General features: G+C 37.8%; 1 protein-coding gene across 5 annotated transcripts in view; it reads right to left on the bottom strand.

Moving 5' to 3' along the window:
* The window catches only part of LOC106079641 (hemicentin-2-like), a 142230-nt gene that overhangs the window by 43714 nt on the left and 80048 nt on the right, over positions 1 to 18468 (bottom strand). For all 5 annotated transcript variants that reach the window (XM_056043534.1, XM_056043533.1, XM_056043535.1 and 2 more), the window contains one exon: positions 298 to 428. In XM_056043534.1, the coding sequence (XP_055899509.1) occupies positions 298 to 334 (37 nt within the window). In that variant the 5' untranslated portion in view covers positions 335 to 428. The remainder of the gene's footprint in view (positions 1 to 297; positions 429 to 18468) is intronic.

The following is an 18468-nucleotide window of genomic DNA, read 5'->3' as shown; positions in this document are numbered from 1 at the left end:
TAAGTTTAAGTTTCTAATTAAAATACACTATTAGATGGATATGCGTAGGACGCAACTATGCTTTTTTTCAAGAAACGTCTTTAATTTATAAGATAAGGTAAGATAGAAATCTAAATAAACATCTCCCCACAAACACCATTCAAACCCAAGATCAAGCCATGAGTTGCCCACCAGTATGACCAGCACAAGTTTTATCCAGTTCAGAGTTTCCAAACATATAATTAGTAAATCAAGCTGAAAGTTCAGGCTGTTTTTATTTAATGGAGGGGAGGTAACCCTGTAGACCTATATACTTACATAATAACAAAAACAAGACGGAATATTTCGGCGCCATGTTGTCACGACACCGAGTTGATGCTACAGCCGTGTCAGTTTAGTTCTTGTTTATATTCAGTTCTTCGTCAGTGATGCCTAGCGCCAAAACGATGCTGAAATTTAAAAAAAAAATAATACGTTAGATGTTTTATTTAAATGTCTAATTTAAGTTTAATAATAATCTAAAAAGGCAAATAAAAATAACACAGTTTTGACAACTTCCGGTGTTAGGGATACCCTAAAACAGTGATGCCCAACCTTATACAGCTTGCGGGCCATTTTAATTTCCGACACTCGTGTCGCGGGCCACATTAATGAAAAGATACAGAAAAATGAAATAGAGACCAAACCATTTTAAATAGTTTTATCACAATCCCATGGATGCAGTAGATCTACTTAAAGTCATAAGTCAATTATGTAACATTTATGTAACAAGGGTTTCATGCGTCTTATAAATGAACAAGTTTTCCTACTAAATTAAGGGCTTGTAAACATTGTAATACTACAAAGCAAATAATTTTCAGAAATGTGCAATGTTGATGCAGACAACACGGCGTAGAAATGCTATTGTCTGCATTGCTCGAAATTTCTCAAGCAGAGAAGTCTGATTTGTAAGTCAATCAGTTCCAGTTGGTGTCACTCATAAGGGCAATAGAAAACTTTTCGAAATCTGCTGCTCTGTCATTTAGTTTTAAATGGAGATTTTCACCAACATCGTTTACTCCACTCGTTTTGCAGTTGTCATGCCTCCAAGTAGCCTCCAATACAGCCGACTCATTTTCTTGACTTCATGGCAAACATTTTCTTCACTCGATTAACTCTAGACGTAACTTAGCGACTCTTTTCTTAGCGGCTCAAGCCGACAGTACCTCCATATCGTTTCTTCGACACTCCCATTTCATAAACGTACAAATGTTACATGGAATGGCACCTATCATGTTGATGTCAGAAGTACCCAAACCAAAATGATGCAAAAATGATGCGCTGTTACACACATGAGATTTTAAGGACACAGCTCAAAACAGCCGCAGAATCGTCCAAGACTCTAAAATGAATGTCAATTCTTGTCGCCGAAAAAAACCACAACTTGTGTTCTTATAGAAAAACAAAATGAACACGAATAACTAACAAGACAATAGATTACTTTGAAATACATCAAAGTGTGAGAGTCCTAACATAGAGAAAATACATTTTTCAACCTTTTTGTTTGTATATTTTTTTTATTTTCTACATTATGTGCCGATGTTTTTGCGGGCCGGTCAGAACTACGTCACAGCTTAATTTTTTTTTTTGAAATGCCCTGCTATGATAAATGGCCATCTCCTTCAAGCGCGAAGTGACTATGGATTATCACATAGGCAAGTGATGAATGCCTGGGAAATAAACTATGGTCGGAACGATGTCGCCTTTACAACATTTATCCCCCCCCCTTTTCTGCAGGTAGCTGATGCAATTGCCGATACAGTTTGGGATCAGCGGCGTCACAGGCTCTGACAAAGTGCCCCTTAATTAGCTGTTTAATAATTGATTAATACATTTGTGACAAAGTAGTTAAACAGAGGCTTTATAAAAGTAAGTTTCTAATCTTAACGAGAGTGCAGTAGTTAAACTTAAAAAAGGCCCTAAGCTTTTTGAGTTATGGGCCCTCTATACATGTGAGTGCTAAACATTTCTTAGGGGCCTTTAGGTAGCCTATATCTCGTGTTGGCTATAGGTAAGTAAGGACCTTAGTGTCCTTGTAAACTGGCTGCAAAAGTTAGTAAACTTTATACCTCATGACCTATATACTTGCAATGAGCAATTATATATAGATTAGTGCTGATATAGGTAATAAGAGTAGTAAAAGGTCTTGAGACGCGTAGACTCGACTTTATAATAATACAAAATTAATAATAATGATAATCTCTTTTATTCTGAAGAAAATGTGTCTTACAATAGTGCATTACACAATAAAAATAATAAAAAAAAACATTACAGGATAACAAAGACCTTCTTTCATGGATCAGCACCAGGAAAAAAAGAGAGAGGCAGACAAAGAAAGCAATGGGAAGACGACCCTTTCATTGAAAGTAAAAGACAGAGGGGAATGAAGAAAGACGGTAAAAGATCATGTGTGGTTCCCCAACGGTTCAACATGCTAGGGATAGGTGAAGGTCAAGATAGCAGACGAACTATACACTAGCACAAAAGATATACGTTCAAACCACAATTTTACTAAAGCATTACAGGACTGGGTAGTTAAGCGCTTGACTACCGAACCTGAGGTCCTGAGTTCGAATCTCGGTGAAGACAAGGAATTGGAATTTCGGGATTTTTCGGTCTCAGATCTAGATCTAGAGTGCACCTTGAGGATACCTGACTTTAGTTGGAGAAAGTAAAGGCGGTTGGTCGTATTGCTGGCCACCTGACACCTTGCTCGTTAACCGTTGGCCAAAGAAGCATCTTCTGCCCAATAGATAACCGTTGGCCAAAGAAACATCTTCTGCCCAATAGATAGCATGATCTAAAAGGGTTACTTTGCTTACGACATCTGAAGTTTACATCAGAAAGTTAGATTTTATTTAAATTGCGTAGGAAACGAGTTCTTGGTGTCTTGTATCTATTCTGTTCTAGTAAACCAGACCTACATATTTAAACTAATATTTTGTTTCCAATGGGACATATTAAGGTTGCATTCGTAGGCCTGTGTTGGGTGGGATTACAAAATCACGGAACTGAATTCATTAAAATCATTTTCTAGTCGCCAGAAGGAAAAAAAAAGAGATACAAAAAATATTTTTTGTGAACTTCATACGTATCAGATATGCAATAGCTATCCGTGTATATATCTAATCACACTGTAAATCTGGTGCCTGAACCATGACTCAAAGCGAACCAAATTCGAAGTTTGGTTTTTATTTCCGAATGGGGTCATTGCGTGTTCATCTTTTTAGCAGAACATGCTACAGTAAATTAACTAATTTAATTAAATCCACTGTGGTCCCATGACGTTGTTTCCCGCTAAAAAAAAGTTTAATCGATACAAGTTTGAGTCCAAAATGATTAGACAAAGAATTTTAAATATGAAAGGGAGTGTATCTACGAGTCAATTCTAAATATGAAAGGGAGTGTATCTACTAGTCAATTCTAAATATGAAAGGGAGTGTATCTGCGAGTCAATTCTAAATATGAAAGGGAGTGTATCTGCGAGTCAATTCTAAATGTGAAAGGGAGTGTATCTGCGAGTCAATTCTAAATATGAAAGGGAGTGTATCTGCGAGTCAATTCTAAACATGAAAGGGAGTGTATCTACGAGTCAATTCTAAATATGAAAGGGAGTGTATCTGCGAGTCAATTCTAAATATGAAAGGGAGTGTATCTGCGAGTCAATTCTAAATATGAAAGGGAGTGTATCTGCGAGTCAATTCTAAATATGAAAGGGAGTGTATCTGCGAGTCAATTCTAAATATGAAAGGGAGTGTATCTACTAGTCAATTCTAAATATGAAAGGGAGTGTATCTGCGAGTCAATTCTAAATATGAAAGGGAGTGTATCTGCGAGTCAATTCTAAATGTGAAAGGGAGTGTATCTGCGAGTCAATTCTAAATGTGAAAGGGAGTGTATCTGCGAGTCAATTCTAAATATGAAAGGGAGTGTATCTGCGAGTCAATTCTAAATATGAAAGGGAGTGTATCTGCGAGTCAATTCTAAATATGAAAGGGAGTGTATCTACTAGTCAATTCTAAATATGAAAGGGAGTGTATCTGCGAGTCAATTCTAAATATGAAAGGGAGTGTATCTGCGAGTCAATTCTAAATGTGAAAGGGAGTGTATCTGCGAGTCAATTCTAAATGTGAAAGGGAGTGTATCTGCGAGTCAATTCTAAATATGAAAGGGAGTGTATCTACGAGTCAATTTCGCAGCAACAATAATTGTTTGAGAAAGAAAGGAAGTAACTGCGTTTGACGTACTCGTACCGCCTATTCTACTTTTAGATCTAGATCCTAAGTAAATAAAAAAAAAAAATTTCCCTTTTCAGACTATGCGATATATGGGGCATATATGTAAAGGTTCTTTGATTCTGCGGCCCACGCTTAACGAGGGTGTCCTGTGGCCAGCACAACGACCTACCACCCTTACTTTTCCCCAACTAATGTCAGGTACCCATTAGAGCTGGGTGGACTCATAGGCGCCCGAAGATCCCGAAATTTAAAATCCCAGTATTCACCAAGATTCTAACCCGGGACCCCCGGAAACCAGGCGCTTTACTACTCAGCCACCGCCTAGATCCTAGGCACCTAGGTCTTGTAAATATGTTTGTTTGTTTGTAAAATGTTTTGCATTTTTCGGATGTTCCTTCAGAGTGGAAGATAATCTACATCCTAATCCAGGCACGACATGAACGCTGGTCGCTGGACCACTGAGATAACCGGACTATGGTCCAGCGAGCATACCGCACGACCAAGCCTTACATGCACGCCTGACTGTACTGTGCACAAATGTATGACAAATGCGAGCGTTTTGCTGGGCTGTGCAGGAATATCATGGCATGATGTTTCTACGCACAAGACTTAACGGGAGAGTAGGTGGCTTTCACACAGCGAGGTAGCTTCTGGATCTATTTTTAACTTCTGCTAAAATGCCAAAACAACTCAAAAGATGTCTGAAAACAACAGCGCCTCCCGTAAAGTTAGTTCAGCGTATTAAATCTGCCAGTGAAACTGGGATGTCTAGCATTCATTATCTTTATTAGAATATACCTACTAAACATGAATACTCCTTCTAGGGGTCAACCTAAGAGTCGGGATGAATCTATAGCCTAATTGTAAAACTTTTGATTTGATTGTACTTAATTTCAAACAATGAAAAATTTATTCTTTTTTCGCGATCTTTTATATTATAAGGATCTAGCTTGTTTTTTTTTTTATATTGGTATATCTTTGTCAAAGAAAAATCGGCGTCAAAGTTTGTTCCGACAAAGTCAAGTAATTAAACTGCCGACTACAATAATAACAAATAAAAACACAATAGTAGGCCTATATTTATTAATCATTCTGGCGAAAGATTTGATCTTTAATTGTGTAGAGTTTGCTCTATTAATCAATCCTTCAGATAGGAGCTTCTTCTTCTTCGTTCTCATTTTCCATGTCCAAGGATTCAGATCAGTAATCCTATATCTGAGATGAACCGCGAAGTGGTTTCCAGATCAGGCAGTTCTCCATATAGTTTTTCCCTATTAGGGGGTTTTGGGGCCAGAGTCTTGTTTGGGCCTCTTGATATAGTGATTTAATGGTTTGAATTCTGTAGTTATTGTTCTATTTATCAGTCCTTCAGATAGGAGCGAATATGATTATTTTTTATTTTTATTGTATTTACTTTTGTAATAGTGTATCTTCCATGCTCAGTACGTTATGGTCCAATCTCTTTATGTGACCTTGTTTGGGAACAGGGGGTGAGGAAGGTGTCTGTGGGACGTTTTCGTGTTGCCTTTGTGCGTTCAGCAACACAACGCAGCTCAAGTCAGGATTCGAACTAGAGCCCCGTTGATTGGCAGCTATGTAGGTTTATGCCACTCAAACACATAAGTAAAAAAGTAAAGATCCCCTTTCAGACCTTGCGATCTGTTGGGAAGATGATGTAAAGATGATCAGTTTTGGTGGCCCACAGTTAACGAGGGTGTCGTGTGGCCAACACAACGACAATTCGCCTTTACGTTTCCTCTAATATCAGGTACCCATTAGAGCTGGGTGGACTCAGAGGCCCCCTAAAGACCCCGAAATCACCAGGATTCTAACCTCAGATCTCCAGTTCAGAAGCCAAGCTTAACCACCGCGCCTCCACTTATATGCTGAACAAAAATTGAACTAACTCGGCCCATCCCTTTTCTCCCGTGTTAGGCTCACGCTTGGATCTGTACTCGTTGGTGATAGGTAGATATACGTGTATCGGTGTATATATTTACCTGCATTGACCTACACGCCGTGGCAGTAACTCCCAGACAGAAGATTTTAAAGGGAGGTAGAGCGATACACACTGAATGCTTCCAAGATCACTCCCCCCCCCCCAATCTAAAACACACACGCGTGTTTGTTGTTTGCAAACTACCATGCAAAGTGCTCATCAGCTCTGTGAGTAAATGGGCGTTAACACTGAGTGATGAGCAATCAGTTATACACGTAGACATACGTTCTAAGCTTTGAAAAAATAATTATAAATAAATAAAATAAAATAAGAAAGACAGAAAGAGGGCTACAGTCCCGTGAGGATGAAAAAAAAATGACATATTTCTTATTCCATATGTTAGACAGCTGAGCTGGTTTAGTCATACTGTAAGACATGACTCACTGTCAAAAGTCATTCTTCAAAGTACAGTGGAGGGAGTATGAAGAAAGGGTTGACCAAAGAAAAGCTGGACAACATAAAATAATGGACCGGCCTCTCTCTTGATGTCCTAAAGTTGTGGGATGTCGTTACGCGAACTGTCACAGCGCCCCCTACGACGAAAGTCAAGGGATAGATGAGGTGATGAGAACAAATTCGTACTAGTGCTCTTTCTTCTATGATACCATTAAAGCATGCAACGGGTTGCCTGAATCAGCCAGTGACTTAGTTATGTATGAAATTAGTCTGCAAGACTGGATTGACACATGGATGCGTAAAAAAATTGAAGTAGCGTTTGTAATATATATGTCTTTGTGTGTTTATTTTCTATCATTGCTTCGTATCTGCATATAAAAGTTCCCCTTTCAGACCTTGTAATTCAGGGCATATGATGTAAAGGTCATCTGTTTCTATGGTCTAGGCTTAACGAGGGTGCCTTTTGGCCAGCACAACGATCAACCGCCTTTACTTTTCCACAACTAATGTCAGGTACCCATTAGAGCTGGGTGGACTCAGAGGCGCCCAAAGGTCCTGAAATTTAAAATCCCAGTCTTCACCAGGATTCTAACCCGGGACCCCTGGCTCGGAAGCCAAGCGCTTTACCACTCAGCCACCGCGCCTCCGTATCTGCATATGATGTAGCTGATTTCTTCTGACTTTGATTTTGTAGATTATAAACAACGCTCGTTCGTCTATACTCTATAATGATTATGGGAGTGGACCTAGCTATCTGTTCAGAACACACAAAATACCAGTATGGGTTATTAGCATTGACCATATTTTGATTTATCAATTGAAATTTATTTTCTTTAAAGTCAGTTTTTAATGAAACAAGCAGACATCCAATGGACCTCATTCACCAACCGTAAACAAACAACATTTGGCCAGGTGGTGCTCTATCTCTTCTATATTATTTACGATCTCATGTTTAATTCATGATGGTTGTCACGTGACAGTTTTTTTTCGTTGTTTTATCAATATGATCACGTGACTAAATGTTGTTTGTTTACGATTGGTGAATGAGGTCCATTAAAAGACTTTAAAACAAAACATGTCAAATGTTCACCTTATCTTAATGTTGACATACGAAGTGTCACGTGTAAAGAGACATATTGTTTTCAAATAGTGATATGACTCGCTGTCGGGCTTGGACCACTTTCGTTGTGATATTAATTGCTTAAGATTAAAAAGTAACACTCCCGACTCATAATTATCTGGGGGTGTCCTTCTGTTTGGTAGTACCTTAAGTGGGGTTGTAATCTCACCCTACCTCCACCCCCCCCCCCACCCAAAAAAAAAAAAAGAATAGCTAGAGGTCAGAGTGACATAAGCAGGCTCAACATTCATTAAAAAGTATTTCACCATTAATTATATCTGTTTGTCTCTCTGTGCCTGTATTTCTCTTTGTCAGTCTTTCTCTCACTGTCTCTGTCTCTCTGCCAGTCTGTCTCTCTCTCCATCTTTCTCTCACCTCTCTTTTTCTCTGTCGCTTCGTCTCTCTATTTTTTCTTGCTCTGTCTTTCTTTCCTTTCTGTCTGTCTATCTGTTTCTCTCTGTCTGTCTGTCCTTTTGTAAATGATGCTTAACTACCCAGCTAATACCTATAGCCTTGGATATGTTTTGTTTTTAAATTTAATTAATTAAATGTGGACACACATCTGGACAAAAGATTTTTTTTTAAATTGGTTTTGTATAGCGCATCTATCAATAAATTCGCATGCATAGTGTATTATGGTCCAATTTCTCTTTTGGACCCGTGAGGCGAGAGGGTATCTGGGAGGTTTCCTAGTTATCAAAATTCTAGGAATATCGTGAGAGCCGTTTTTTAAGATCCCTGTCCGCTCAGGTTTTTTGATGTTTTTGCCGATGAGTTTGCAAGCTAAATAGAGGAATAGTAAAAATAGAAGCGCGCATAGAAATGAGATGCTGAAAACCGTTTAAATAAGTTTGGTCCAAAAAGGTCCTCAGATACATAAATGTTCTTATTTTGGAATATTGATTTCAGTGTAATTGTGTTGCATAAGATATTAGATGTATCGAAGATAATGGGCTTCAAGCTGAGAGCAATGGTAGGTAAAGGGTGTGTGTGTGTATGTAATGTATAATGTCACTTAAGGGACATAATAACGTATTGATCAAACTCAGGCTTATCTCTCTTGTCTCTCTCTCTCTCTCCTTCCCTTCCTATCTCCCCCATCTCTATTTCCTTCGATTTCTCCCTCTCCCCCCTTTACTCTTTCCCTCTCTACCTCTCTATCTGTCTGTCTCTCTCTGTCTCTCTCTCTGTCTCTATCTCTCTCTGTCTCTCTCTATCTGTATCTCTCTATCTGTCTCTCTCTGTCTCTCACTCTCTCTGTCTCTCTCTGCCTCTCTCTCTCTCTCTGTCTCTTTCTCTGTCTCTCTCTCTCCTTCCCTTCCTATCTCCTCCATCTCTTTCCTTCTCTTTACCTCTCTCTCTATCTTCTTCCCTCCCTCTCTGTCTAAATCTCTCTCTCCCTCTCTCATTTTCTATCCAACTTCCTGCATCCATCTTTCCCCCCCCCCCCACCCCCTGCTGTCACTTTTAACGTCCTTGGATCGTACACCCTGGTAAATAACTCTAAGCCAAGTCGTCTGCTGGGAACTGGATGATTGGACGGCAACAAATTGGCAGTGAAGGGGGGGGGGTGGAGGGGTTGGAGACGTAGGCGATAGCTATTCGTCTCGGACCGTCCAGCCCAAACTCACAGTCAAGACTTGCCGTTAGCGTCTGTAGAGACGATTGTAACACTGGCGTACAGGGGCAATAACCGAGGGTCGATTGTGTAAGCTGGTAACGTAGCTAACCGAAATATTAATTACAGATATATTTATGACTTGTGAGTTGGCTGGTGTGAGCAACACGTCAGGTTATCGATCAAACGCCAAAGAACAGGAAAGTGTCGGCTTTGGGCTCTAAAAGACATATGTAGAGCCCATATAGAAATAGATTCATACGGGAAGTTTATAGGGATATGTCTATATAGGACATATTTGTTATAGATCAATGTGGGTATAAATGGTATCAACGTAAGGCTTATATGTATACAAGTCATTGCAGGGCCTTTGCGATCAAATAAATATAGGACCCTTACAATTGTGATAAGAACGTCATGGTATGTTCAGAAGTTAAATACGATGATTTAAAGATGTATTGATGTTACGATGACATTGTGTTGATCAGATAATGCATTTTTAATGCTATAGTTATATGTGAATATCACTCTACTAAGCATCTGAATTCTCCAACAGTATCGTGATGCAAAAGATACTACTTCAAAGTATAAACTCAAAATTGAAATATTCTTTTACATAAATACAAAGCTTTGATTCTGGAACTAGGCATCACTTTAATAATATACACACTACACAACTGTACAATACAATTTGGTTTAAACTCTTTTACTCAAGTCGTCACTCTCTCTCTCTCAACTAAATATATATATCTGTTCTTTACATAGGCCTACTACCAATTGCCCATTTTCTAGTAACCACCAAACTACTTTTCCATAAGCTGCAGAAATACACTTTAAAAATAAACTTAATGTAATAGCTGCTGTAAGCTATGTGACAGAATGTCTAGAGAAAAAAAACAACACCAGAATTCCTCAGTACGAAATAAATATAGGCTATGTCAAATATTTTAATTCTTAAAGTAGAAATCAGGAATGTCAGGCAATAATTCCCTTTATAATTCATATTCAATAGTACATCATGGATTAGCTTGCTAGCTTGCTTTAAAAATTTCAGAACCCCAAATAAAGCGTCCTTGACGACCATGTTGTATTTACTATTATACCAGTTAATCATCTGGATAAGTGATTCCCAAGTTAATCCTTTAAATATGTATCCTGCTATTCAGACGAAAATTGTTGTATTTAATTTCAATAATTATTCTAAAAAGCTTAATTTTGTCTGCATGTAACTAATGTTTAACAAAAAGAAATGTAGATTGTACAGCGTTGTTTATTTAAAATTGAGATTAATTCCTTCCTTGTCAAACAAGAGGTTGTCTGCCTTTTTATGACGATATGAAATTAATTACACCGGAGGATCATGTGAGACGATGTCACCCTGATAAAAAGATAAAGGTTTGAACAACTTTCAAACTCTCAAAGGTAAAGTTCAGAATAGATGTAGAGAAGATGGTAGTTTGTGAGCGTCTTACAAGGTCTCTTTACTTATAGACTAAAATAGAAAACAATATAGATAAAACTTTGATTTTATCAGCCGTTGAAGTATTTTAAAATACTGTTTTACAGAAACCTTCACCAACCGACGATATTATTAAAAGAATTTCTTTAAGCAACACTACAGTTCAAGGGCACATCGGTAGCATGAGTTATCAAGTTAAAAGCTTCTTCTTATGTAATTTTTTTGCAAACGATCAGCGGCGTCACAGGCTCTGACATGGTGTAGCGCAGTATGCTGCAAATTGCCTTAGGGTCGCACGAAACCTTTCCCATGTTTGGGTATAGCTACAACGCAGCAGAGGTTTGAATTCAGCTTTCCTTCTGCTAGGTGGGTTTCAAGCCAGGGCTATTGAGTCCCATCTGCCCAAAGCTTACTGGTTTAGACGCCAGTTACTTGACTTCGCCCCTTTTAATGAAAACAGTTCCGCGGGCCCAATATTTGAGCCACACGTGAAAGTTCAAGAAATACACGAGAAACTGTTCATTGCGCAAACATTTACATTAAGGAAAAATTAATAAATTAATTAATATTTAATGTTTGAAGGACAACTTCATAGAACAAAAAATCCCTTTATGAAACAATATCCGTAGAAACGGATGATGAACCTGCAAAAGACACATATCCAGTGTGTTTGGTGATTTCTGTAATATATATTAATTGTTATTTTAATTGGTTTAAATTTTGAATTTTATCAATAAAAAAGATATTTCTCTGTAACTTAAAATGTAGCTTTAAATTATTTTTTCTCTATTCCACTCACTACTGTTAGAAATAAGTTTTTAAAAAATTGAATTGATGAATTTGCAAATTAGTAATATAAGTTAACAGGGGGTCTACCTAAAACCACAAAACATGGCAAGGGGTCTACGAGACAAAAAATATGGGAACCATTGATCTGAATGAATGATATCAGAAGCGGCCAGTATGTCATCGCCTGCCAACTCTTGTATAAGCGCAGTAGTGTAGAGTTATTAAAATAACTTGTAACATAAGAGTGCCATGTGAGCTCTAGCATTATCCGGGCGATGCCAACCCTAACCAACGTGAAGGGCTGCCAACTTAGTTGATTTATATGTCAAATAGGTCTAATTAGCGAAAGAGTAAATTCCGCAGAATCTTCAGTTGTCGTAAAAATGTTGAGATTTAGTGCCAACTTAGCAGTTTTTTTTTATAGCATGTTGAAGTACTTGTTCTAACTGAAGGGACACATGGTGCAAATTTAGCTAGCAACAGAACAACTGGAAATATTAAGTTAAATTTTTTTTTGTTTTAATTGTTCGTCAGGGTGTGGCCTGTAGAGCTACCTGTACTCTTAAAAGATAACGCTAGCTACCAAAACAATCCTAATATTTGTACGCTGTTCTGACGATGATAAATATTCTCTTAATCACGAGGTCCCCTCTAAGGTGCAGGGCCTGGGGCGGTTGCCCAACTCGCCACCCCAAAAAAAAAACGCCACTGACTCACACATTTACCTTTTTCCCCCAAGTTTCTTTATGACCATTTAGATATTTTAAACTAACGTCTGTAATATATAAGATAAGATAAGGATGAGTGCGCAAACCCAGATGCGACATAGATATTTTGCTACACTTGATGCAGACAAAGTCGTATGCGTTGTCCGCTGGGGGTCTCCTTCAGTTTTCTATTCGTCTTCTGAGCCTGTCTCCGGCAAAGGCCTTTTTTTTTAAATTTTGGCCTCGGCCTTCGGAATAGAAGACTTTGTCATTATATAGATATTCTTTAGTCCAATCATATATTCTGAGGGATGTGTATGTGACAATTCGGTGGCAGTGGTGTAGCTAGGTTGGGGAGAGTGGGGAGACTTTGAAAATCCTCCCGGGCCCCCACTTGAAGGCCCCCCCTCCCCAAATGAGTGTTTTTTACGATAAAAAATAAATATTAAGCAAATTGCACAGCTCTCAAAGAGTTTAAGCCCCCCGAGCCCCCAAACGAAGGAAAATTCCTAGCTATGCGGGATGTGTGTGTGTGTGTGTGTCAAGATTAGTGAGTGTGTTGTGTGTGCGTTTGAAAGTGTGAATGTGCCTGTGTGCCTGTGAGAGTATGGGTGTAGCTTTTTTTGTAACGTTTCTGTATACAGTGAAGCCAGAACGAGGCTGAAACACAATGCTATCTACTGTAGCACACAAAAACAGTGTTTCAACACGGTGATACCCCAACAGGCATTACGACTTTGATTTAAACTTCGCAAATGGTTGAAGATCTCAACACATTTTAACACTTTCAAAACCATAATTTAATTACACTTTTCGCTTGCTACAAGGGGACGCAACTAAAAGTTCTTTTCCAAAAATAAAAAGGTTCCGGAAATTGTAAGACGCTTGTAGAGGGAGACAAACAACTTGGAAAGGGAAAGATAACCGCGAGAGTAAAGAAGAGGGGAAAGTTAATGAACTCTAACCTTTAATCCCGAACTTCCTCCCCCTTTTTTAATAGATTTTTTCCACTCTATGGCTTCACATAGAACCCGATCGGCCATGTTTTAATCAATCAGCAATGCCCGGAAATCAAAGAGGTGATTGATGCTTGGAGCACAGGGTAATACACAGTTCTATACATGAAGGGATTTATACACAGGAATTGTTATATAACGGCAGTATAAATGTGGGGAAATACTAATGGGATTGACAGTCACTGTGTTCTGTTAGCGTGGAGCCACCAGCCGCGTGGAGCCACCAGCCACTTTCTTCTTTAATGACCATGCAAGCTGTCTCGTTCCTCTAATGCTCTGAGAATGGAATCCCAGTCCACTCCTTGACGTCACGCATCTATCCAGCTTTTCTTCTTCTTCCCTCACCTTTTTGCGCCTGGAACCGTGTCTTGTAGGATTGTCTTTAAGAGGACGTTTCATTTTTTTTTACCCAACTAATCTATTTGGCTTTTCAAAAGTTGAATAGATCGAGAAAGAAGCTTATTGTCTTCAACAAATACTCCTTCTTCCCTAGTACTAGTAGAGCATGGAATGGGTTGCCTGATTCAGCCAGGAAAACCAGTGACTTGGCAGAATTTAAGTCCTTGGTTAACATGCATGACTAGATGCATGACGCGTAGGACGTAATCATCTTCTTTTTTGAAGTAACGTCTGTATTGTGTAAGATGAGAGAAGATAACGCTATTCAATTGGTATATTAAAGTTAGATGCCCTGTGTACGAAATGTTAATACGTTTACAGAAGCATTTCTAAGCCCAGGCCTTTACAGAATTATCGTAATAATACGCCCTTCAAAAAGTTCCATCGCCTGCATCAAACCGTCTACTAACCAGTATTCTTCTCCATTAGTCTAACTGTGTAATTATCCCATAGCTTTAAGCTGTTTTTCCCCTAATCTTATTAGTCCCAGCAGTACTGCTAAAAACAAAAGCCCAAGAGGCTCTATGTCTGGTATATCGGAAAACACATCATCTAATTGTCTGTCTAATGTTATGTATAAGTATAAGCTATAGATTCGGGCAGGGCATTCTAACACACTGTCTTTCTCTATCTGATTAATAGAGGGAGACAAACATATACACGTTTCTCACACACATTCACACACACATTCACACACACACACACACATTCTCACACACACATTCTCACATACATTCACAAACACAATCACACACACCGTTTTCCCGAAAAGTTTGAAGAAGTTGTTCATTAATTTATCATTTTTAATGGGACTTCCTGTCACATCATTGTTTGATTGTCAGTGACATGTGTTAATTGTAAAGCACGAGATACACTTGTTTATGGAGAGTATGATGTTGCATTGTGGGTAAGAAATCTCGTTCTGAGAGTTAACCACATGGTTAGAAAAGCAGCAGTAGCCATGTTCTTAAAGTGTGCGGATGTCTAATGTAGTTGGTTCTATGAGTACTAACCAGAAGTTAATTTGGAAACTTAATATGTATTTCTTTATGGCTGGATTTGCCAGTTGTATTTCACTTTTATGGTCTAATAAATGTTCTTATCTGCTGATCAGAGACTTGATTGATTAATATTAATATCTGTTGTGCTGTGCTAGTGGAAGTAGACATGCGAGATAAAAAGTAGTTCGACAGTTCAAGAGAACAAGGCATCTTTCATTATTTGAATACATACAATCAAATGTCACTCAGTAAGGAGCTGACACCTCCTCTACAAATGACCTTGACAGCAAGAATGTTCATTTGCTTACTGGGTATTCAAATTCTAAACGCATCCTGATATATATATATATATATATATATATATATATATATATATATATATATATATATATATATATATATATATATATATATATATTTATATATTATATCAGGGCCGGTCTTAAGCCACTGCAACCTATGCGGCCGCAGTGGGCCCCGCACTTTCATAGTTTGCTCGATGCAAATTCTAGGTGTAAATTATTAAAATAAACCATTTTAACTGATTATTAAAGGGTTCCTAGAATTGTCCTGAAATTATAAAATATAAGAAAAAGTCATGAAAATCTCCAGAAATTATTAAAATCTTCCGAAAACTGATGCAAATCTCCTTAAAGCAGATAAAATTTGTCATTCAATATGGAAAACGCCAATCCAGCCTGCATTTAATAAAAATGTAATAATAAGCCGATTTTTAACCAAAACAAGAAGTTTGAATACTTAATTTACTGTAATAGTCACTGGATTGCAAATATCTAAATCTTTCTTAAAAAACACCAAAAGCGATATTTTGCTAGTCGATAGTAAGTCTAAAAGGCAGATCTGAATGTTTATAGTCTTTTTGTTGGAAAACTACTATCTACTGTAGATGGCTAGTAAAGTTAGTAAAGTTAAAGTTAAAGTGATTTTGTACTTAGTAAAGTATCAATAAAATGCAAAGACGAATTTATTTTCTAATGCTAAATCATAAGTTTCACTTATTATCTTTATCACAACCCAAATTAGGCCCCACGCAATCAGTTTCGCATAGGGCCCCGCAATCTGTATGACCGGCCCTGTATTATATATATATAAATTAGTTACAGATATTTCATGAATTATCAAATCCGCTACTGTTACTGAAGATATTATCTTTAAAGTTGAATTGTTTTTTCGGTAACTCTCTTTCTCACTCTCTCTCTCTGTGGATTACTCGCTTGCTTCTCCATTGAAGTAAAATAAAATGAATACTTCTATTTATAATCCTACCCAAGGTCTTAGAGTCTTAGTCTATCAATCAACCATTGCACATGTCGGCTTCACACAGGAACGCGCTCTAGCGACGGGACAATTCCATTCATCCTATAGCAACACAAGAACGATAATTCTGATTGCACAAAATTATTACTGCTTGCCTCCCTTGAATTGAATAACTTCTAACAATAGACCCCTGCCAAATCGAACATGCGCTAATGAAAATATATTGACCAGTGTTTTAATCAAAAGAAATACAATTTAATATTTGTATGAAATTTTTTTTTCTTTAAATATTTGCGCTTTGTTTAAATAGTAGCACAAATCCCTGGCTTGTCGTGAGAATATGGAAGCAGAAATCAAGAGTAACCATGAAATTAAATCTCTCATGTAAAAATGTATAGACTGTAACGAAGATTTTAAATTTCAGTGTTATAAAGACTTCTCGGTCAACTAAACTAAATGGACAGCAAATATGTAAACATATTAACATATAATATAATATATAAAGTAAAAGCTGTTTACCGTTATACATAGCACCTTCGTTAACCGTCGGCCATATAGAAACATATAAGCCTTACAATTGTCGCCTGCCCTATGTATCGCAAGGTCTGAAATGGGCGATTTACTTTCCTTTTTTGTGACCTTATACGTTTTTACAATTCCTCTATTAAGCTTACAAATTCATGGACACCGGGTGGGTGGGTGGACGCGGTTCTCGAAAACGGCTCTAGCTATTTTCCTTGAACTTTGACAGTTGATGTATATCTTTAAAAATAAGAATTTCTTTGCTTTTTGTTCACACTGGGGAAAAATTAGTTTGACTCTTTAAATTTTTCAAAGTATAAAAAAAAAAAATTTTGTATAAATGACTTGATAAAACGGTATATACCTTGATAAATGATATTTAATCCTAAACGAAGGGGCACAGTCCAAATGTCAACAGTTCTGCTAAAGTTGATGTCTCGCCATTAAAGAGGAGTGAGTCGTTCTTGTGTCTGTAACCGTCAAAATTTTCCCATCATTCATTATTCAGTTAATATCCCATAATTTTTTCAAAGTATAAAAAAAAATAAATTTAAATTTGGCTCGAGAACTAGAAATTCTGTTTCTCCTCGAAAAAGTGAAAATAGCACAACCGCATCTCCTTGGAAATGTTTTCTTTTTATATAATGGTCAAGAGACGAAAATGCTTTATCACAATAGCAAATTCAGGGATAGCTCAAAACGAACGCCCCCCCCCCTCTTTCCCTTTTACTTTTTGTCAGGAGGATTGACTTTCTGACCTCCTAATTAATTAAAGAATGTTAATCTGCAAATATATATATATATTTATTTTTCTGACTTAAATGACTTAGTTATTTTTGAATCCCAAGGGAGAATGGGCGCAATAGTAATTCACCATCAGACCCTGTTCTTGGCTTATCCCTTTTTTGTTTTATTAGGCTATTATATAGGCCTGGTCGTGCGGTTTGCGCGCTGGACTGTCGTTTGAATTTATCGATGGTCCAGGGTTCAAACCCTGCCCGCTCCCATCCCCCGTCGTCCTGCGGGAGGTTTGGACTAGGAAGTAAACTATCTTCAACTCTGAAGGAACATCCGAAACATGTAAAACATTTTACAAAACATAGGCCTATAGGGCTTAACTGATTAGTTTTATATAAAAAAAAAAAAAAAAACACACCCTCCACCTCAATTCTCTCCCTCTCTTCTTCAAAGCTTGACATCCACAATGGAGTGCCACCAGCTACATGAGATTTACATGGAACGCACACTGAGAAACTAGATCTACTAAGCGAAATATAAATATACGTGGGCGCCGTCCAATTTATAGCATCACCAAACGTGTGCTCTAGAGATTGTGTTTTCACACAGAAAGAACAGGAAATACAGCCACAAAATGATTAACAAATGTTTGGGTAGTTATGGACGTTTAGCTTGATTAAATCTAGGTTTTTTCTATTCATTTCTAAGCTTTTTTTTTACTTCATTAAAAACCCAGTCATTTTTTTTGGTACAGGACTCGCAATGTTATATCCTGGGCCACACATTTAACATACCGACTGTATAAGACTTTAAACAGACTGGAGAGAGTCTATACTACAGTCTACAGTGAAGCTAGTCAGAAAGTACAAGTCCGTGATAGCTCTCTGGAGTTTCCCGATACTTAGTTGTAGCCTTAGCATTTAACAGTCTTAATTGCATCACAATTAACTGCAATTTTCCTACTGTATCGTCCGCAACGTTCGTAAATCGATGGAAAGTGACATATTGCGTGCCAGGCCTGGCTTCAGACCGTGACGTCCCCACCTCCTGTGTTTAAATTTCTCTGCCTTATTGCCGATGACCTTTTGTACCCACCCCCTTTCCAATTGTACCAAAACATTTCCTTTTTTTCTAGTGTTGCGTGTATTGTAGCCGTAACGTTTAAAGCTC

Source organism: Biomphalaria glabrata, chromosome 10, assembly GCF_947242115.1.
Source record: "Biomphalaria glabrata chromosome 10, xgBioGlab47.1, whole genome shotgun sequence".
Lineage (NCBI taxonomy): Eukaryota > Metazoa > Mollusca > Gastropoda > Planorbidae > Biomphalaria > Biomphalaria glabrata.
Note: the sequence above shows the minus strand (reverse complement) of the source record. Positions and strands in the feature narration are given on the sequence as shown.